Source organism: Symphalangus syndactylus, chromosome 9, assembly GCF_028878055.3.
Source record: "Symphalangus syndactylus isolate Jambi chromosome 9, NHGRI_mSymSyn1-v2.1_pri, whole genome shotgun sequence".
Taxonomy (NCBI): Eukaryota; Metazoa; Chordata; class Mammalia; order Primates; family Hylobatidae; genus Symphalangus; species Symphalangus syndactylus.
The window spans coordinates 139710391-139733553 of NC_072431.2; the positions used below are offsets into that span (position 1 = coordinate 139710391).

General features: G+C 39.1%; 2 protein-coding genes across 23 annotated transcripts in view; both read left to right on the forward strand.

Annotated features, from left to right (window-relative positions):
* The window catches only part of LOC129490459 (zinc-regulated GTPase metalloprotein activator 1C), a 48248-nt gene extending 30189 nt beyond the window's left edge, over window positions 1–18059 (forward strand). For 10 of the 22 annotated variants that reach the window (XM_055294381.2, XM_055294388.2, XM_055294384.2 and 7 more), the window contains 6 exons: window positions 3893–3949; window positions 9262–9313; window positions 15692–15760; window positions 15864–15929; window positions 17018–17147; window positions 17535–18059. In XM_055294381.2, coding sequence (XP_055150356.1) covers window positions 3893–3949; window positions 9262–9313; window positions 15692–15760; window positions 15864–15929; window positions 17018–17147; window positions 17535–17641 — 481 coding nt within the window. In that variant the 3' untranslated portion in view covers window positions 17642–18059. Of the gene's footprint in view, window positions 1–3892; window positions 3950–9261; window positions 9314–15691; window positions 15761–15863; window positions 15930–17017; window positions 17152–17534 lie in introns of all 22 variants that reach the window. The other 12 variants (XM_055294383.2, XM_055294390.2, XM_063609928.1 and 9 more) reach the window with 7 other exon arrangements.
* An 81-nt stretch (window positions 18060–18140) lies between these two features.
* On the forward strand, window positions 18141–23101 carry LOC129490458 (forkhead box protein D4-like). Its single transcript, XM_055294380.2, is given in 3 exon segments — window positions 18141–22032; window positions 22034–22242; window positions 22296–23101. Coding segments are annotated over 3 exon segments (1332 nt in total). The 5' UTR covers window positions 18141–21156; the 3' UTR covers window positions 22543–23101.
* The last annotated feature ends 62 nt before the right edge of the window (window positions 23102–23163 follow it).

Sequence of the window (23163 nt, forward strand, 5' to 3'; positions counted from 1 at the left end):
TTGTTTTTTAAAAAATTTTTACCATTTTGTACCTGACAAGTACTGACAATAAACTGCTATAAGCATGTGCAGAAAAAGGCTCACCTTGAGTACTTAAGAGTAAGGAAAAGGAATAGTGTGTAGCATCATCTTAATGGTAAGACTTAAGTTGATTTTGTAGCAAATGGAAGTACTAGTGAACCACATAGATTTCAGAAGTAGGAGTAAAAGATTAGAAGATGTGTCATTTTAATCTTCTCTAGACTTTTTCTTAATTTTTAGAAATGTAAGTGGGCTGAACAGAGGAAAACCAAAACACAGCTGGTCAGTAATGTTAGATTAATTAGACAAACTGCCTGCTATGCATTTCATAGCATTTTAAGGACTATATAAGCAATGGATAAGGCAAAAACTCTGCCTTTAGGGAGATCAGTCATTGGGCAGAAACAGAGAAGCAAACAAACAAAAAGGCAACATATTAGATATTAATATTAATACAAGAATTTTAAAAGCACAGAGTTCTATAATAATAGGAAAATAGAGGGAATGATTACTCAACTTTTCTTGAAAAAGAGTGAGGAAAATATTGACCGAGAAGGCAGTCGTTGACCTGAGTCTTAAAGAATGAATAAGGCGTTTATAGATGGACTAGCATAGGGATAACTTTCCAGGCATAAGGAAGATTTTGTATTCCAGGGACCTTTGAATATTTTAGAATGGTTAGAAAACTTGGGATTATGTAGCACAGAAGAAGTGGTATGACTGAAGAGATAGAGAACTTACCACAAAGGGTCTTGAATGCCATGATACATAGTTTGGATTTTCTTCTGTAGGGAGCAAGGAGTTAGTGAAGGATTTTAAAAGCAACATGACTCTTGGGAGGTAGATTCAATGTGGGGCTAATCTCTGAGGTATAGGAAATACACCAAGGAGGAGCAACAGGTCGGGTAGTGGTGGAAGTAGGTTTGGAAAATGTGATTAGTTTTGTAAACATTTTTGAGTTTGAAGTGCCACTGGGGAAGGCATTTGGAAATTTATTTCCGGAGTTCAAGACTGAGCTATCATTGCAGTTTGCTCAGCTATTTACTGAGCTGTCTGCTGTCAATTTGGATAGTATCTACAGTTTGCATTGTAGATACTGGATACTTGGATTGGCTGGTGCACCCTGTTTGTGAGACTCACTGGAGTTTGAAGAGATGACCATTGGAAAATATCCCTAAGCAGTAGCTGCGATTCCAGCCCCACCTTGGAGAGCCAAAACCCTCTTCGTTTTCACTCTACTGTCCTTGGTCTTTGGCTGCTTAAAGCAGCCTTTAGACATAGGGAAAATTGAAAGCCTCTCTTTTAGGAAAAACATTAGGTACTTCTGGAATAGAGAGTTCAAGAAATTAGGAGAAAAATGAACTTTTGAAGCTTTTTCTTTCCCTTTTTTGTTTACTTCATTCTCTTACTCAGTTTTAAAATGCTGGTAATGGTCTTTTTTTTTCTTTTCTTGGCGATTTTAATTCTTTGGAAAAGATCTCATGGTTTTATCTCCAAAGGAGGAAATTGATTTGATGCCATGGAAATTAGTTTTCTAGTCATATGCCTTGAATGAGTGAAGAATTTCTTTTTCATGGTGGTACTAAATTTAGGGAAAGCTATAGAAACTTTCATCTGGAAGCTTACACTTTTCCTCTTTATTTAAAATTTGGTGAGAGACTTGGATATTTTATTATTTTCTGTAAAAGAGTGTAATTTGTTGTACAGGTCTAATATTGATCCTTTTTTGGAAGTATGGAAAGAATCTGAGTATAAAGCAGAATTACCTCTGGGTGACATGTATTCTCAAGGACACTGTCACAGTGAAACAGTTTATTTAGAAGCTTGTGTTTCCAAACTGTTGAATTTGATATTCACAAAATTGGCATGTGTAAACTTTATTAAACTTTAAGCTGTTTCCTAAGATGAAGATGACAAACTTGGAGGGAAACTTCATTCATTTGGTTTATTTTTATTTTTATTTTTATTTATTTTTATCTTTTTGAGACAGAATCTCACTCTGGTTTGAGACAGAATCTCACTCTGTCCCCTAAGCTGGAGTGCGGTGGTGCGATCTCGGCTCGCTGAAACCGCTGCGTCCTGGGTTCAAGCGATTCTCCTGCTTCACCCTCCGAGTAGCTGGGATTACAGGTGTGCACCACCACACCCAGCTAATTTTTGTATTTTTAGTAGAGACGGTTTCGCCACATTGGCCAGGCTGGTGTCAAACTCCTGGCCTCAAAGTGATCCGCCCACCTTGGCCTCCCAAAATGGAGCCCCCATGCCCCTCGTTTGTGACCTGTCAATATAAATACGCTCAGTAGTGGGGGGAGGGGTGGGGGGTGAAAAAGGAAATATGTTTAATATTAAGACTTTGGCCTTTTAGCGTAAACTGATATTCAAAAATTTCTTCATAGAACATTTGCTTCTTTGCTTGATCATTTTTCTAATTCTGTACATCTAAAATGCCCAGAATTTGAGTTGTTGTTATAGTCTACTAACATAGAACTTTGGAGTAATAAGATGGGAATTTGTCTGTCGTTTGCCAATACAAGCATTCATAATCCAACACAGTATTGTTGCCATGAGTACGAGTGTGTGATAGACTGTTGAGAATAAACAAAGCAGGCACAGTTGGTCAGTCCTAAGAGAAAGGAGATGTTTTTTCTTATATGTTTGTGCATTAAAAAAAAAAATCTTGAATCTGACCAATGATGTTTTTTTTCCTTGTAAGAAAATTTAACAAATGTTTGGCAAGCTTCTGGAATCTAAATTTGAAATTATACATTTGTCATTTTCTTTAAATATTTCTTCACCTTAGCTTTGATTATGGAGAAATCACTGTCCTCTGCTGGTTTTTTTTTTTTTTTTCTTTCGAGGCGGAGTCTCACTCTGCGCCAGGGTGGAGTGCAGTGGTACAATCTCGGCTCACTGCAACCTCCACCTCCCGGCTTCAAATGATTCTCCTGCCTCAGCCTCCCGAGTAGCTGGGACTACAGGTGCGTGCCACCGCACCCAGCTAATTTTTGTATTTTTGGTAGAGACAGGGTTTCACCACGTTGGCCATGGCCAGGATGGCCTTGATCTCGACCTTGTGATCCGCCCACCTCGGCCTCCCAAAGTGCTGGGATTACAGGTGTGAGCCACCATGCCTGGCCTGTCCTCTGCTGTTTTCTGGGCTTATGTTAAAATTATAACTCAATCAACAGTCTTTATAAATTTGCTTTTTTATATTTAAACCAAACCTAATGCTAATTGTGATATGTTATTTATTCTCACCTGATTTGAATCACTGGAGTCAATTAAATAAGTTTAATTATCATTAAATAATTCTAAGAGAAATAATGTCTATTCAGATGGTGGGAATTTTCTTTCTACATGCAGCCCCATTCTGAATGAATGAAATCAAATCACGTGAAGATCAGGGTCCTAGAGTAACTTAATATTTTGTACCTTGATTATTTGACTCCTCATTTTTATATTACATGTTATATCAAGGGAGGGGGAATAAAAGAAATACAAAAATTGCAGAGGTATTTGGAATGTACCTATTTGTTAATTCTATTTGTCATTTCTTTTGTTTCATCTTTTGAGTAACAAGCTGCTTGGAAAAGTTTCTGTTCTTTAGCTGATTTTTGAGCTATGAAAATGTATTTGAAAAGCTCATAAATTTCAGGATTGAAAAGATAATTGAAAGTTTTTTAAAAAGCTAATTCATTGAAGTAATAACCAATTTTCAATCTTGATTCAACTGTGATTCAAATCTTATACCATTTGCCCACTTCTATGAGTTTTATGTATAAAATTTTTTAAGAGTCAGTTTTTTTTTCTTGATTAATTGGATGTATTTCACAGAATTTCCAACTGCTCACGTTAGTTTTCTTCCTTTTAGAGTTCATCTCTCTAATGTATTAGATCTTCATGCCTTTGATAGTCTCTCTGGAATAAGGTAGGTTTTGTATAATTTGGTTACTTTTATTGTTATGTACCTTTTTTCCCCATAGTTAACAGGAATGATTTGCACAATTGCGTCCATGATTTAAGCTTCCTGCCATTCCTTTGGCATACAAGACCATTCTTAATGAGGTATGTTCTTGAAAGTTGTACTAATTGGTTGTTTGGAAATCATATTGCATTTTCCTGTAGAAATTATAGTGTAAATGATAGTTAACTTTAGAGGCTAATCGTTAACACTTCTACACCATAAACTATGTCTAATACTCTTTCTGTGAGAAAGTGCATGAAATACATAGAGAATTTTAGCTTAGGATTCTCACACAAATAACTCTCTTCACTTTAATAATGGATTAGTTTTCTGCCTTCTCCTGTGGGGAATCTTTTTGGTAAGGGAGGGAAGAAAGATTAGTTATTCTTGTGCATCAGTATCTTTTTCTTTTTTTATTGTAGTAAGAACATCTATCATGAGATCTACCCTCTTAACAGTTTTTTAAGTGTACAATACGATATTGCTAACTATAGGCATGAGGATGTGCAGCAGATCTCTGGAACATTTCACTCTTTCTAACTGAAGCTTTATACCTGTTGAATAGCAGCTGCCCATTTCCCTGTCTTCATAGCCCCTGGCATCCACCATTCTACACTCTTTCTGTGGGGTTGACTATTTTAATTACCTGACACTAGTGGAATCATGCATTATTTGTCTTTCTGTGACTGGTTTATTTCACGTAGCATAAAGTCATCAAGGTTCATCCATGTTTTTGCATATGGCAAGGTTTCCTTTTAAAGGCTGAATAATATTCCATTTTCTACATATACCACATTTACTTTATCCCTTTTTCTGTTAGTGGACATTTAACTTGTTCTCACAGCTTGGCTATTGCAAATAATGCTGCAATGAATATCTCATAAGTCTCGTATATGTCCATACAAGATCATGAAAATGGACATTTCTCTGGGTATTTTGAATTGGTGGGGCAATTTTGCTTATGGGTAGGCATGGTGGGTGGCTCTATACTTGAGACTTCTAATTCTCATTCCTATATATATTTCTTTTCTTTTTATTTATTTTTTTGAGATGGAGTTCTCTGTCACCCAGACTGGAGTGCAGCAGCACAAACATGGCTCACTGCAGCCTCAACCTCCTGGGCTCAAGTGATCCTCCCGTCTCAGCCTCCCAAGTAGCTGGGACCACAGGCATGTGTCATCATGCCCGACTAATTTTTTTTTTTTAATTTTCTGTAAGCATGGGGTCTTGCTATGTTGCCTAGGCTGGTCTCAAACTCTTGGGCTCAAGTGATCCTCCTGCCTCAGTCTCCCAAAGTGCTGGGATTACATGTGTGGGCCACCACACCCAGCCTTATATATATATTTCTAATTTTGCCTTAGCCATGTCCTTAAAAACTAATTCTACTTTCAACTAGTTTTTTTTTTATTACCTTCAGTCTGTAGTATTGTTCACATTTTGAAAACAATACCTATAGTAACCTGTGAGGTAGGACATAACAGTGTTTTATTGGACCCCTTTTACTTTATAAATTGGAAAAATTAAATTTGCATGTAGTTTGTAAAAAAAAAAAAAAAAAACAAGAAAGAAAGAAAAAAGAAATTGATTGAGATTATTTCAGCAGCCAGAAGTGTGGGATAGGCAGGGCAGTTATTCCTCCTTCTCAGTTTGGAAACTGAAGCTCAGAGAGTAAACTTGTCAGTGACACAGTTATTCAAGAAGTCGTCTTCAGTTGAGAGATACGTTTTTCACCTGTAGCTTCTGGTATTGGAGCAGTACCTTTTTAGACTAAACAAATTACGGTTAAAATTATAAAGATATTTTCGGAGTACCTGGAAAAAAATCAGCATTTTGCTTTTCTAGTTCCATTTAGTAGGAAGGCAGGAAAGTTTGGTATACCTGAATTACATGTGAGTTATTTCTATTTTTCTAAAAATTCTTTTGTTTGTTTGTTTGTTTGTGTTTTTGTTTTTTTGTTTTTGAGACGGAGTCTCGCTCTTTCACCCAGGCTGGAGTGCAGTGGCGCAATCTCGGCTCACTGCAGGCTCTGCCCCGCGGGGTTCACGCCATTCTCCTGCCTCAGCCTCCCGCGTAGCTGGGACTACAGGCGCCCGCCACCTCGCCCGGCTAACTTTTTGTATTTTTAGTAGAGACGGGGTTTCACCGTATTAGCCAGGATGGTCTCGATCTCCTGACCTCGTGATCTGCCTGCCTCAGCCTCCCAAAGTCCTGGGATTACAGGCGTGAGCCACCGTGCCCGGCCTATTTTTCTAAAAATTCTTATAAATTATGTAAGGTAAAAATGACTACTTGTTGTTTTATGGTAAATATAGTTACATCCTTTCAAGCCACTGCTGTACAAAGTTGTGAAATCTCCCTGAGCCTTTTTCCCTCATGTCAGCTTCAGGTATCCAGTATCACTTATGCTTGATAATGAATGTATGAAAATCATTTAGAATTATACTATGTTTTTTCATATAAAGCTTTTGTTTTACTAATTTTGAAATGACTTTTCCTCCATTAAGCTAATACAGCCCTAAGCATAAATTTGATTTGTTCATTTAAAAATGGTCTTTTTTCCCCATCTTAGTTCTGGCTTTACTAGGGAGATAGATTGGCTGAGGTTGTCACCTAATTCTGGGAGCTTAAGAGCCTTTGTCTTTTGCTACCCATTTCTGAAATAACCAGAAGTCTAGCCCATCCAAACTTTTCTCTTGATGATCCTTTTCTTCTTTTTACTTCAAGGTTCTAGCCCTTCCTTTGACTATCAGTACAATTTCACTAGTTAGCCATGATCCCTTTCATCCTCCATGTCTGGATTAGAACTATTTTTTTAATTTGATGCTATGGGCAGTTTTGATAGTTACAGATCCTGTGATACATTTAAATATGTTTACAGGGGGAAAAAATGAAACAATACTGCATGAAATTTGCCTTTCTTTTTTTTTTTTTTTTTTTTTTTCCCCTTGTAAACAGGGTCTGGGTCTATTGCCCAGGCTAGAGTGCAGTGGTGCAATGTCAGCTCCCTATAGCCTCTGCGTCCTGGGCTTAAGCCATCTTCCCACTTCAGACTCCTGAGTAGCTGGGACTATAGGCATGCACTACCATGCCTGGCTAATTTTTTATTTTGGTAGAGATGAGGTTTTGCCATGTTGCCAAAGCTGATCTTAAACTCTTGGGCTCAAGTGATCAGACCACCTCAGCCTCCCAAAGTAATGGGATTATAGGCATGAGCCACCACACTTGGCCTTTTCTTTTTTTTATATTTATTTAATTATTTTATTTTATTGAGACAGAATCTCACTCTGTCACCTGGGCTGGAGTGCAGTGGCTATCATGGCTCTCTGCAGTCCTGAACTCCTGGACTCAATTGATCCTCCCATCTCAGCCTCTTGAGTAGCTGGGACTACAGGCTTGCACCCATGCCTGGCTAATTTTTTTATTTTTACTTTTTTGTAGTGACAGGCTCTCGCTACGTTGCTCAGGCTCGTCTTTGAACTCCTGGCCTCAAGTGATTCTCCTGCTTGGCCTCTCAAAGTGCTGAGATTATAAGCCTGAGCCACTGAACCCAGCAAAATTTGCCTTTCTTAAACTAATTTATCTCTGTTGGGTCCAAGAGCTTGCAAGTTGATTGTCATTTAATATGTTAAACACTAAAATATTTTTTAGTTGAAATTTTATTTTTTCCCTTTACATATTGTATCCTTTAGTGTTTTATTTCACTAATAAGAATTATAGTATGAAATCATTTCCCACCTCGATATTCAGTATATCAATTTCTGTTTTTCCTTTCTACTTCTGTCTTTTGCTGTAATTTGCTGTAATACAGGTACTTTCATCAAGGCATCCAGTTCTTCATATCATTCTATATTTTTACTTGGGAGAAATAGAAATGTTGCTAATTCCATCTTACTGACAATACCTAAATTATTGTTTCTTATAGAACGTAATGATTTAAATATACAAAACACTAAACTGCTTGAGATTTTTTACATTTTATGCGTGCAGAATTTTCATTTTATGTGCGCAGAGACAAAAATTGTTATAAGATTACAAGTTAATGTGCAAGATGATTTCCGATTCATGAATTTCAGATTTTGGTAGCATATCCTTATCCACTAGATTAGTCTTTTAAAAATGTGTATAATAGGGAAAAATCGAAGGCATGAAATTCTGAGACTTACTGGGAACTAAACTTAAATGTTTGTTGTTAGATTTTTTTTTTTTTTTGCTGCACATTAAGTTTTAGACAGCCATTGTCCAACAACATTAATACTGAACATATGGGAAAAGCATATGATTTTTCAAAATATTTTTCTAAAGTAATCTCATTCTACACTTAAGAGCAGTTACAATGCTTTAGTGACACTTGAGGTAGCCATTTAATGTGATCTCACCACTATAGGGAAGGCCGTTGCATGACTTTTTTGTGTGTGCTTAACTGCTAGACAGGAGAATCTTTTCCTGAGCAACCAGCTGCGAAGGATTTAATTTGACATTCTCCCTACTAGGACCCCCCAAAGAGACTCTTTCCCTCCAATAGTTTCTACAAATTCTTTCTCTTTCCTAAACTTGCTGTTACTAATTTACCCCTCACTGTTCTTCAAAGCAAAACATCTGCAAGGCTTTAAGTCCTTTCCCCCTCCTGTCCTGTCCCCATCAGTGTTGAAATGTATGCTACAGTTGTTATGGTTGTAATTTGTTATGCCATATTGATCTTCTTGTGCTTTTCATATCAGAACAATGCATTTTTAACATTCTGACTTTCTTTTTCTCTCAATTGGTAACTGACTATATAGAAAATTTATATTTGTGGATACTATTTGTTTTTTAATAAGTTCAAGGGAAAACATTGATAAAGGAAAATTTATCCTTTTGACTTTCTTTAGGTGCCAGCATTATTTTCATATTAGGAAGCAGGAGAAAATTAAGGAACTCTGAGCGATACTAGAATGGTTATATATATATTTAAGCTTGTATTAAACCTGTTGTAATGGTAAAGAAATCTACTGACATGTTTAACCATACAAAATAGTGTTGCTAAAAGATTAATTTTTCCCTTTATTCTGTGCATATGTATATATATGAATGTGTGGTTTTTTTGAAGAAATTTTAAAAAAACTTAATCTGCCAGCTTTTCTCTACTGGAATTTGTGAACAATGTGTAAAATTAGAATTACAGAATATTAGAATAGTCAGTTATGGAAAGTCACTTCATTATCCTTGTGTCACTAAATAATGCATAAAGTTAAATCAGAAGTGTATTCATCTCTGAATTTCTAATCAGTTGTTTTTAGTTTGCAGAAAAAACTTCAGCATGTGCCAGGAACACAACCTCACCTTGATCAGGTAAAGAAAAAAATCTAAATCCAAAATTCTTAATGAATGCTTTTAAAGGACCTCTTTAACTAAATAGGCTATGTTTAGGACTATTTTATTATAAACTTTTTCTAAAATGGTATTTTTGAACTGTGGTGATAATTTTTGGAATCTTAAATGCTTTTGACATAGTCTAATTCTATTTCTTAACACATAATAGGAATTCATCAAACCAGATTTGTTTTAGAATCTGAGGAAATCATGCTTTCTAGCCTTTCCATTCTGTAGTTGCTTAGCATATTGATTAGTTCTGATAGGGATTACTCCTTAAAAGCAGCCTGGGGGTTCTACAGGCAGTCTGTTTTTAAGTAGGTTGAATTGTTTAAGGAAAGGTCTGATATAAGCCTGGCTTATTTAAATAAAAATTGACTTGGAGTTTCACCTTCAGGTAGCACTGTAAATTTGAACTCCTTAAGATGTTTTCCATGCTCTAAAATTCTAATCCCTAAGGTAAATATCTAAGATGCTAGGAACAAATTAAATATAATTTTACTGTACCTGCATTTCTGTTAAGCAGATCATGGATCGTAGAGCTTTAGGATAACTTCTTTGTTCCGCTTAAAACCCTGAGTGGTGGAGTGGGGGATGTGTAAGTGAGCAGTGTGCCTAGTCTTCCTTCCTCTCTCTCAAGTGATCACTCAGTTTTTGAATTGCTATTGGTTTTAATAGGGCCAAGATAACAGCTAGTTGCATTTGTATTCATTTTGGCTCTTATTTATGAGCAGGTTTACTGCTATGTTTGTGGCACCTTTCCCTGTGAAACTTTTGTTAATAGGATATTCCTCTTCACGTATCTTTAAAATGAATAAATGAGAGAAATACAAGTCCTTGGGGATAGAATTTATGGTAAAAAAAACAAAACCCAGTTCTTTATGATAGTCGGTATCTGTCATATAGATGAACATGAAGCACATTTGAGCTTCTGGGTAAAGAACATGATGCCAAGAATCATAGGGATGAAAAGACGAAGAAAACTCAGTACTCACCATGAACATTTGGAGCAGCCAGTGTCTCCATCCATAGAATCTCGAATGAACCCCTGTTGTGGCAGTTATGATGCCTTGTAGTTTGGTTGAAATGCTTTTGCCTTGCATTAGTCTATAAATTCCTTAAATATAAAATCTTTATTGCTTAGTACAGGGCTTGGTGGATACTCAGTGAATATTTGTTAAAAGAATGAAAAGCTGTGTTTCTCAAATGGGATATAAATCAGAATCACATGTGAAGCTTTTTAAAAAAAAAAATCGATAACTCAGTAGTTCTCACCCCTCAATCTCCAGGATTGGGACTTGGGTATGTGTATATTAATGTATATTTTTAACATTTTATTATGGAAGATTTCAAAGATATAAAAGAATAAACAGAATAGTTAAGTAAACCCCTTGTATGCATCACCCAGTTTAAATGGCATCAACATTTAGCTGATTTTATTTCACCTATCCTCCCAACATTTCTTTTGCCTGGAGTATTTAAAAAAAACAAATGTTTTTTAATAGGAAATTTCAAATGTGCATAAGAGTAGAATAGTATAATGAGCCTGTATGTACCTATTGCCCTTGCTGTAGTGTATTAAAGCAAATTCCAGACATTATGTCATTTTACTACTTAATAGAGCATATCTATATTTTTATAGCCTCTGTAGGAGATTCTGATGCACTGTCCTGCTTTAGATAATATAAACATAGGGAAAAATAGTATCACAGCCAAAGGGCTGTGGGATTCAGAGGCATGAACAATTTCATTTGGTTCAGTGGATCTGAGGTGTAAGGGAGGAAATTTATCTTTTCCTCGCCTATCACTAGATTTATGGCTGAGGTCTCTGTAACAGAAGACCAACTATCAAGAGAAATTTCAACATACAAATTTATTTAGTAAGTTTTACTTGACACAGGAGCCTTCATAAAACATACGTGTGTATGTTTTATGTTAGTTATGATATGGAAGAGGATAGTAATGGAGAAGCATAATTAGATAAAACAGTATGATCTAATAATAAACTGGGAAGAACTTAGCAAGGCCTGTTTGCTCAGATTTTTCTCTGTGACCCTTCATATTCAGAGTTAAGGATGTTCTTTTTCTCTGTGTGCAGAGAGGGCACCTCTTAAATGAGGTTCTTATGACCTGCATCAGTGGAAGTTCAGAAAATCTTTCCTAGGTTTTATGACCTGCTTCAGGAGAGAAGGTGAGAGTGACCTTCCTGATTCTGCCGTTTTCTCAGATACTGAGGTGTCATATTTTGGGATAGCATGTTCTGAACCCCTTCAAATGCTTCACGAGGATAGTTTTTTGCTTGTTTGTTTTGGTTTGATTTATTTCTTTGCATACAGTAAAGCATGCAAATGTGTAATTTTAGTGTACGATTCAATGTTTGGGTTTTGTTTTTGTTTTTGTTTTTTTGGTTTTTTTTTTGAGATGGAGTCTCGCTCCGCCTGGAGTCTCACCCAGGCTGGAGTGCAGTGGTGCGACCTTGGCTCACTGCAGCCTCCTCCTTCTGGATTCAAGCGATTCTTGTGCCTCAGCCTCCTGAGTAGCTGGGATTATAGGCATGTACCACCATGCCTGGCTAATTTTTGTATTTTTTTTTTAATTTTTTAGCAGAGATGGGGTTTCACCATGTTGGCCAAGCTGGTCTCAAACTCCTGACTTCAGGTGATCCACCCGCTTCGGCCTCCCAAAGTGCTGGGATTACAGGCGTGAGCCACTGTGCCCAGCCTCAATGTATTTTTACGTATATTTGTACCTATATATCTGTCTATATGCACATTCAAAGACATATCCTTCTAACTCCCACTCAGGTCAAGATATAAAAGATATCCAGAATTGTAGAGAGTTCATTTTTGCCCCTTCCCAGTCAAAGAAGGAGTAAGTGCTATTCTGACTTACTCAACAAAAAATAACCTTGAGCTGGTAGGATATTTTTTGACAGGAAGAAATAAGGAAAAGAGCAATATGGATGTTTAAAAATGAGAAGGTGAGACTCTTACAGATGAGTAGGTCTCTGGTACAGAAGTCTTAGTGGAGAGCTGGTACTGGAATCCTGGTCTCAGGTATTAGGTTTTAATTTGCTAGACAAAGAGAACTTAAGCAGTGCTGTCTAGGAGTGTTATGTAAGCTAGATTGGACTTTAGAGTCAGGAGACCATGCGGGAAGATACTGTGTGATGAGGGCCTGAAACATGTTGGTTACAGTGAGACTAGAAATGGGATAAATCCAGAGCTATTTCACCAGTAGACTTGCCTGAATATCCTGTCTGACTGAGTATGGATCAGAAAGAAAAGAAGGGGTGATGGGAAACAAGCCTAGATTGACTAGAGAAACCTAGAAATAGAAAAATCGGGAAGGCAAAGTGATTTGGAATATAATGCCATATATTCAGTTGTCCTTGGTGGCCAGATATTATAGTATAGATATTATACAGGCAAAGAAGAACAGAGGGCTAGAGTGTGAAGGTACAGATTTTGAGTTAAAGCACATGAGGGGGCTTAGTGTTCTGGATGAAGAAAACATACAAAGTTATTGCATGTTAGGTATTGTTTGCAAAAGAGTAGAAAATGGAGAAATAACCCAGTGGGCTAAAGAAGAAACAGACTAAATAAACAAACCTGAGTAAGTTGTTCCTAAATTTTATTTTAGAGACAATTCCTCATTTTGCTTTAGTTTTCTGGATTATTGCCTCACTTTTCTGTTTCTTTCTGTGTCAGCATACATGGAAAAAGGAGTTAATTTTAGATTCAAAACAAAAACTGGAAAAAAAAAGTCTGAAATGGGTATTCCTAGGACATAGTATGTATGTGTTATTAAGGCTCTATCCCTGAATTTTTGATACAATTGGATTCTTTGTTTATTCCCCATAAGGGAATAGCTTCTTTGTTTATTCCCCATAAGGAACACCTGGATTTGGAGAGTGGGGAGGTGGAGGAGAAAACCCAAGTGACAAATGGTGTTTAGTTTATTATTAGAATCAACTATGAGTTGTGACCCTTATCTTCTGCACTGGGGGTTACAGATTTTTTCAGGGTTTTTCTAACGTGAAAAGAGTTTATTGGTGTAGGAAAACATCTGGTTCCAAAATATAGATCATCCTTTTTGAGCCCCATGATGTGTTATCTTAATTTTTAAAGCCTTTTTTGTCTCATACTGGAGTTTATTGTACACCTTAAAAATATTAAGTCACATAGTTAACCTGACAAAAGCAAAAATCATTATAAAAATCTTTAGGCTGGGTGTGGTGGCTCATACTTGTAATCCTAGCGCTTTGACAGGCCCAGGTGGGTGGATTGCTTAAAAACCCAGGAGTTGTAGACCAGCCTGGGCAACATGGTGAAACCCCATTTCTACAAAAAATACAAAAAATTAACCAGGCATGGTGGCATGTACCTGTAATCCCAGCTACTCGAGAGGCTGAAGTGGGAGGATTGCTTTAGGCTGGGAGTTCTCAACACCAAGCTCTTCAGTCCTGCTCCTCAGAGCACTCTCCCTTCAAAGGTGCCTCACCACCATTTACTCTTTCAAATTCAGGTTCTTGTGTGTTCTTTTAAATTTTTGCCCTTGCAGAATGGCCATAATCCAAAAATCAAAAAAATAGTAGATGTTGGTGTGGATGTGGTGAACAGGGAACACTTCTACACTGCTGGTGGGAATGTAAACTAGTACAACCACTATGGAAAACAGTGTGGAGATTCCTTAAAGAACGAAAAGTAGAACTACCATTTCATCCAGCAATCCCACTACTGGGTATCCACTCAGAGGAAAAGAAGTCATTATATGAAAAAGATACGTGCACACGTATGTTTATAGCAGCACAATTCGCAATTGCAAAAATGTGGAACCAACCCAAATGCCCATCAATAAACGTGTGGATAAAGTAACTGTGATATATATACATACAATAGAATACTCCTCAGCCATAAAAAGGAGTGAATTAATGGCATTCGCAGTGACCTGGATAAGATTGGAGACTATTATTCTAAGTGAAAGAACTCAGGAATGGAAAACCGCGCATCGCTATGTTCTTACTCATAAGTAGGAGCTAAGCTATGAGGATGCAAAGGCATAAGAATGACACAATGGACTTTGGGGACTCAGGGAGAAAGGGTGGGAAGGGGATGAGGGATAAAAGACAAAAATTGGGTGCAGTGTATACTGCTCAGGTGATGGGTGTACCAAAATCTCACAAATCACCACTAAAGAAGTTAACCAACACCACGTGTTCCCCAATAACCTATGGAAAAAAAGAAATGTCTCATATGTTTCTGCCTAAATTGGTCTTTAATACTTACCTTTAGCGATTCTCTGAGTTTGGATTATAAAATAGTATTGGCCTTACTGTATTTTCTTCTGTAAGCCTGTATTATTATGTAATGGTGAGTAAAATTGCTAGGCCAGATATGCAGTTCTAGGAAGTTATGCAAAGCTGTGCTTTAGTATATTATTGTCTACCTTTTTAAAGTCATTTTGAGCTTGGCTTTTGAGCCTCTATTTTCCAAGGTGGGGTGTATGTTTTTATAATGTTATGCTTAGCCCTTGTGTCTTTTCATCTCTGAGTTTGAAATTTGGGGTTATATTGGCAAAGGGAGGTTTGGGTTTCAATTATGTGACCTGTTAGAGGAAATGTTAAGCTTCTGTTTCTTTAGGGTAGACAGTGAGAGATTTATCAAGATAAAGAAGAAAAATAAATCCTAAAGTTAATATTCATTACATGATGATGTCACCCTTACTAAAGCCAAAGAGGGCATTATCCTATCATTCTCATCGCTAAGAACTCTTCTCCTCTTGGCACATGCTTATTCAGTTAAAGATAAGCCAAGCCTTTCTTTTGTATTTTTTTTTTTTAAGAGAACAAATTTACTTTGGTTTTGAGTTTTATTCCTGGCTCTAGGTAGCTTGTTTTTTTGACCCTTACTTTCCCCAATTTCTAAAATGAAATAGTTATCTTCACTCCCCAGGATGGTTGTCAAAAGATAAAATGAGGCGACTCAGGCAAAAGTACCTGGCCCTGTGTAGTGAGTACATTGTATGTGTTGCATATATTCTTATTGCTGAGAATCCACGAAAAAATGAATTAAATAATGAGGACCCTTTCATCAGGGTTTTTGAGTGAGTTTTTTAAAATACAAGGTAGTAGTTTGTGTAAATACTAAACCCATTGGTACCTCTGCAGAATGTAGGAAATGGAGTTGCTAGTTCCAAAAAAACAGCACATATGCTGAGGAAAGTATAATACCTAATATATATGGTTTAAGCAATGTAAAATTCCATGAATATGTTCCTTTTCATCTTAAAATTTGTGATTTAAAAAATATAGTGATATTGCTATAAAGAATTATTATTATTTCCCTTGATTTACAGAGTATTGTTACAATCACATTTGAAGTACCAGGAAATGCAAAGGAAGAACAGCTTAATATATTTATTCAGGTGAATGCAATTTTTAACTGATTAATGATTTATCAGCAGTTTTGTTACATAGTTGTTGCTATTAGCAATGGTTGGTCTTATTAAAATGTGTCACTTGATACAGAATCTCCTGTGGGAAAAGAATGTGAGAAACAAGGACAATCACTGCATGGAGGTCATAAGGCTGAAGGTACAGTTTACTGTTGGCTGTTATAAAAACTATATTTGGTTTTAAACAGAAACACTGGTTTTAGTACAAATCATCTTTGTCTACTTTCATTTTTCTTTATTTCATGACTGAAAAAGGAGCTTTGGAAATCACTGCATAAGGCATGATTTATATGCACAGCTTCCTTTAGGGTTGCAGCTAGAACAACCTGTGTGCTTTGAAATGTTACCTTCTGCTCTCTATTCCCAAGTACAAAGAAATAATGTTGCAAATCTCACTTCTGCTGAACATTATGCTTCCTGATGCATTTAGCAGACACTAAACCTTTGTCATACTCTAAACAAAGTTACAAAGGACTGGAAGAGTTCTTGTTCTGTATTTAGAAACTCACTCACATTACTTGATATTTGGGTATTTAAGTCATGAAACGTATTTCTTCCAGGAAGCAGTGATTCTAGGTGTATGCTTAACCAGTCAGTTGAGTGTCTACTCTTGTGTGTTCATAAGTGTGCACAAAGTTTTTGGTATATTAAGAACATTATTTCAAATAAATTAATTTCATCCCCATAGGAGCCAGTTTATCAGATAATTTGTTTCTCATTTCTGCAAATCAATACAAAATGAACTTTTATTCAGATAAATACAATAGTTTTTCTTTATTTCATCATTGTTCATTGATTGCAACCCATTTCTAAAACAAATTATTTGATATAACCAAAATCCTTTAACTTCTCAACTTTTCCCACTAAAACTGTGAAACATTATATAAAATCTTTAATCAATAGGATATGATACATATTTCATCATTTTGTTTCAGGTTTTGGTTGTGATAAATAACACTGAAAACCATCCTAATAGATGTATTAACTTTATCATTAGAAAAGGGGATTGTTCAGAAAAAAAATACACAGAAACCTTTTTTGAAAATTAAAAACATTAAGAAACTTTTTGTAATTCACAAATAATTGGAATTAAGTAATTTTCTCAGCTTAAGAGTTTGTATTTTTTAAGTGAATATCAATTATTAATCCATTAACATTTATGCTCTATTTCTGCTTTTAAGTTTGAACTGAGGCTGATTAATGTTCAGTCAGTTCTCCTTTGAGCAGGGATTGGTGTCAATCAAAGACAAATCACAACAAGTGATTGTCCAGGGTGTCCATGAGCTCTATGATTTGGAGGAGACTCCAGTGAGCTGGAAGGATGATACTGAGAGAACAAATCGATTGGTCCTCATTGGTAAGTCTCAAAGGATTAACAGTTTTAAAACAAAGTGAAAAATACATTTGAAAGGGATATCATATGCCACTTAAACAGATTAACCATTCAGGTCCTCTTTTATAACTAAATAAGCTTGTGGTCAGTGTTCCGTCTTTATCATGTTACAACATTCATAAAAGCTTGTTAGGACTTTTGTTCTTTTTCAGTTTTAGAAAAGTGATTAATCCAAGCACCAATGTGGTTTTGATGTACTGAACTGGAAAGTTAAAGATGGAATCACTCAGTTACTATTCTTTTTGTAAATTTCTAAACACCGTAAAGCATTTAATGAACTGGAATTGATAGGTGAACTGTGTCATTTTAATAAGCATAATGTAATCACGTCGTATTTTGTTTTGTTTGCAGGCAGGAATTTAGATAAGGATATCCTTAAACAGCTATTTATAGCTACTGTGACACAAACAGAAAAGCGGTGGACAACACATTTCAAAGAAGATCAAGTTTGTACATAACACTAGAAGCATTTCTTATCAAAAGGATTGGATAATAAAAATAAGTTTCTACTGGGTATATTTCAAGCATTTATTTATTACTTTAGTTATGAATTCCAATAAACTTTAAAATGGTATTTATTTTACAGCATAAATAAAATGTAGCAAATCAGTACTGTAAAACATTTAACATTCATACAATTATATATAATATCCTTTTTTTTAAAGAATGGTATTTCACTTAAATATCTTTTGAAATTGGCTTTGGAGTTTACATATACTGAACATGAAAGTTTATAATAATGTTGATAAAACTTTCAACATTGTCATTTTTTCTTAGAACTTCAGCTGATTGCAGAGATATGATTACATTGTTATTAAATTTTTTTAAAACAAGTGTCACCATTTTATGACATGAAATAAAAGGTTATGACTGTTATTGATGTTGATGTTGACGACCTGATCACCTGGCTGAAGGAGTGTTTGTCAGGTTTCTCCACTGTAAAGTTACTCTTCCCCCATTTCATACTGTGCTCTTTGGAAGGAAATCACTGAGCACAGCCCACACTAAAGGAATGGGGAGTTGTAGTATACTTTCTTGGGAGTGGTCTAAATAATTAAGTGAAATTCTTTTGCAAAGGATAGTTGTCCCTTTCGCTTTGTTTATTAGTTTGATCATTTATGTTTATCAGTGTGGACACATGAATATTTTATACTTTGGGTTACAATTTAATACTACTTTATTTTGTTGCTCAAATTATCCCAGCTTTGGCCATTGGGAACTCTTTCAGTTTTCTCCTGTTCCCCCTTTGACATGCCCCCATCAATGTGGGTTTTGTGTTTTGTTTTTGAGCGCCTCCTTATTTTTCTCCTTTATTTTTAAATAACCCCAATCCCTATCGAAGTTGGCACTAGGAAAACTAACAATACTCCCTTTCCCAGGTCATCCTATTCCTATGCTGATGGAGGAAATGTGCCTCACATTCGGGGGGCGCTGGGGAGGAGGCGTCTGGGATTATGTGGTTGAATAAGACACCTGGCCTGGCCCTCCTGGAGCTTAGTTTAGTAGGTCACACAAGCAGTCACTGGTAAATTTGGGATTCAAACAAATCTGTTAGGCTCAAACCTGTCTGTTATTTGTCCTCCAAGCTTCATATAAACTGAGGAGCCTTCAAGGGTAAAAACTTCAGGAGCAGCGAAGTTTTAAAAAACGATTAGCAAGAAAGCTGTTTTCCAGATTTTATCCTGAAGGCACTAGCTACTTTAAGCTATTTTTTATTGTATTTTGCCCTTGCAGTTGGCGTTTGATTTCTCACTGAACATTCATTGTCATAATTATAGATACTATGTGACTATCAATGGCATAATATTCTTTTATGCTGCATTTTTATTAGATGGCACCTCAAAGTTTTCCCAGGTAGGTGGGTTTTAAATTATGAATATATACAGTGGCATAGTATCTTACTTAGTATTTTAATAAGATCCTTATTTATATAACAAATATTTGTTTTATTTCTCTAGTGCTACTTTAGTCTCTGAGCTAATTTTAATGAAGCCAATCTAAAAATCGTGTTACTTCTAAGGATGTCGAGTGAGTGAGTTGAATAGTTCTGCTGTCATATTGCCCCTCCCCAGTGCAGATAGTGAATGAGGACCCACTGATTTAAAGGCAACACTGCAGCCCCTTCTTGCCTCATTGAAGTCCCAAGTTTTATTATTACAGTAAAAGCACTTACTGTTGACATTTCTGAAAGAATGAAGAGGCCGGGCACGGTGGCTCACGCCGGTAATTCCAGCACTTTGGGAGGTTGAGGCAAGCGGATCATGAGGTCAGGACATCGAGACTATCCTGGCTAACATGGTGAAACCCCGTCTCTACTAAAAATACAAAAAATTAGCCAGGCGTGGTGGCGAGCGCCTGTAGTCCCAGCTACTTGGGAGGCTGAGGTAGGAGAATGGCGTGAACCCGGGAGGCGGAGCTTGCAGCTGAGATCGCCCCACTGCACTCCAGCCTGGGCGACAGAGCAAGACTCTGTCCCAAATAAATAACCAATGAAATTAGCCGGGCGTGGTGGCGGGCACCTGTAGTCCCAACTACTCAGGAGGCTGAGGCAGTTGAATGGCATGAACCCGGGAGGCGGAGCTTGCAGTGATCTTAGATTGTGTCACTGCACTCCAGCCTGGGCGACAGAGCGACTCCGTCTCAAAAAAAAAAAGGAAAAAAAGAATGAAGAGCCAGAGCCAGGCATAGTGGCACGCCTGTAGTCCCACCTACACAGGAGGCTGAGGCGGGAGGATCACTTGAGCCCAGGAATTCAAAGCCAGCCTGCACAACATAGACCCTGTCTCTAAAAATGAATTGGTTAAAAAGGAAGAAGAAAGGAAGGAGGAAAGGGAGAAAGAGAAGCCCTTATAGACTGGGTGCATTTCTTGTATGTGGGGCCACTTTGTAAGAACAGGACTTTTCAAACTGGGCCCATACTGGTATGTGTGAAATCAATTAAGTTGGTTATGGCCATTTTTTTAAAAAGGAAATATCAGTGATCACTATAGTGTAAGTGTATTGTTTCGTGAAACCCATCTTAGTTATGTGTTATGTCTGTATGTGTAAGATTGTGATATAAAATGTATTTCTTACTGTGGTTAAGTATTCAAAGAAGTTGGAGAACCATTGCTGCAAGGGGACAGAGGACTCCGTGTGAGCTCTCCTGCCTTCCCTGAATAAACTTACAGAATTTAGTGCTGGGACATTTGAACCTTTTCTGAAAATTTGGGTCAGGGAGAGCATCTTGGGGAGGTGGGTAGGAAGGTAGAGGGAGCAAAGCAACACCCCCCTGAAGCCTGGGAATATTGTCAGAACCTTAAATATAATTCAGCTCACCATTCCGGATAAGGACAGACTCTACCAATGAAAATGGGTGATTACCAGCTGTGAAACACAAAAACATACTTTTACGGTTACACATTCCTTTACAAACAACCGTGTACATTTCAGCCTCCCGCCCCACCATTTCTTTTCTCCAGGAGGGAAGACTGCATGTCGAGGTGGTCATAGAATGTTGAGTATCATACTTTCCTACCTCGCTTTTATTTGCGCGGTTTTAAATGCACCTTAACAGAACCCATGCAAAGGCTTGCCAACTGGCTGGCTGCGCCGGATGAGTAGAGCATCTTCCCTGGTGGCAGGTGGGTGCGAGGAGGAGGGGGCTGGGCTTTCCTCCGGACGGGTGTTTGCCCAGAAGACCCTCATCATTGGACTACGTCAGGAGGAAGTGGCACCGCTCCGAGGTAGGGGAAGAAGGGTTATAAAGGGGGGAGTCCACCATACATGGTCTTGAAGAAGCTTTTATAAAAGGCAAAGCCATCTTTGCCGGACGTTGTTGGAAAGGAGTAGAAACTAGCAGACGAAAACATCCCAAAGGGTAACCATTAGCGTTCCTGCTTCTTGCAACATTCATCCCAGGCTTCCAGCTCAGCCCGCCCCAGGCCAGGTGATCGGCCGCCACATCCCCTGCGACTGAAGCACCTGCTCCTCCATGAACTTGTCAAGAACTGAGCGCCTTCGCTCCACACCGCAGCGCAGCCTCCGGGACTCCGAAGGGGAAGACGGTGAAATCGATGTCCTGGGAGAGGAGGAAGATGAAGACGAGGAGGAAGACGAGGAGAAGGAGGCGAGCCAGCAGTTTCTGGAGCAGTCGCCCCAGCCGGGGCTGCAGGTGGCCCGGTGGGGCGGGGGTGCCCTTCCCCAAGAGCACATCGAGGGCGGCGGCGGCCCGAGCGACCCCTCAGAGTTTGGCACCAAGTTCAGGGCACCGCCAAGGTCTGCGGCGGCCTCTGAAGATGCCCGGCAGCCGGCAAAGCCCCCCTACTCGTACATCGCGCTCATCACCATGGCCATCCTGCAAAGTCCGCACAAGCGCCTCACGCTCAGCGGCATCTGCGCCTTCATTAGTGGCCGCTTCCCCTACTACCGCCGCAAGTTCCCCGCCTGGCAGAACAGCATCCGCCACAACCTCTCTCTGAACGACTGCTTCGTCAAGATCCCCCGCGAGCCGGGCCACCCGGGCAAGGGCAACTACTGGAGCCTGGACCCCGCCTCCCAGGACATGTTCGACAACGGCAGCTTCCTCCGGCGTAGGAAGCGTTTCAAGCGCCACCAACTGACCCCGGGAGCCCACCTGCCCCACCCCTTCCCTCTACCTGCTGCACACGCCGCCCTGCACAACCCCCACCCAGGCCCTCTGCTTGGGGCCCCTGCCCCGCCGCAGCCTGTCCCGGGGGCCTGCCCCACCGCCGCCCCCGGGAGACGCCCGTACGCCCTGCTGCACCCTCATCCTCTTCGCTACCTACTGCTCTCGGCACCCGCCTATGCCGGGGCACCGAAGAAAGCAGAAGGCGCGGACCTGGCGACCCCCGGCACCCTTCCCGTGCTGCAGCCCTCACTTGGTCCTCAGCCTTGGGAGGAGGGCAAGGGTCTGGCGCCGCGACCGGGAGGCGGATGCATCTCTTTCAGCATTGAGAGTATTATGCAAGGGGTCAGGGGAGCGGGTACAGGGGCTGCGCAGAGTTTCTCCCCGACCTCGTGGAGCTACTGCCACCTGCTCCAGCGACCATCATGCCTGTTGCATCCCCATGCCGCTGCCCCTTTGCTGCACGTGTCCGCCGCCGCCGCTGCTCGGACAATTTTGCAGCAACAGCAGCAGCATCAGGAGGAGGACTGCGCCAACGGCTGCGCTCCCACCAAGGGCGCGGTGCTGGGCGGGCACCTGTCGGCCGCCTCGGGGCTGCTGAGGTATCAGGCAGTGGCAGAGGGCTCTAGGCTGACATCGCTGGCTGCCCCTTTGGGCGGAGAGGGGACCTCACCAGCTTTTTTAGTATCGCCCACGCCCAGTTCCCTGGCCAACTCCCCAGGGCCCTCCTAGAGCCAGGTGGGAGGGCGGAGCGACCCGCAGCTGCTCACTCCACCTTGCGCGGCCCATACTGGGCATGTGCATCTGAATCCCGCTGGAGAGCAAACACGAACTTCTGTTCGCTGCGAAATGGTTAGAAAGAAACAGCTGGATTACGTTCCTCTAAAAACCACCTGAACGTAACCTTCGCAGGGCGTCAAGTCGTCTTTTCTTGCCTTCGGTTGTGGCTTCTATGGCTTTCCCGATTTGCACATTTCCTGGGGTACTATGAACGTGAGTGGGGTATTTTGTTCTGGCATTAAAAGAAAAACAAGCAAGCAAACAAAAACACAGCCTCCGATGCTAAACATGTTCCCCCTTCTTCACTTCCTTGAAACTGGAAGTATTATTCCTAAGTCAAGTGCAAAATGCTTCTGCTCTGTGTGTGTTCCCGATAGGGATGTTTAATGTAAGTAGGATATGAATTTCAGAGCATTGATTTCTTATCTGTGTGTCTGACGTGCCATCTTTATTGTTAAAATTAAGATGTTAAAATTAAGCCTAATTATATAGACGAAATAAAATGCTAAGTCACTACGCTACATCGTTTATTTTCTATTCCGTCTCATTCTTCCCTTTCTAAATGGAACTTTT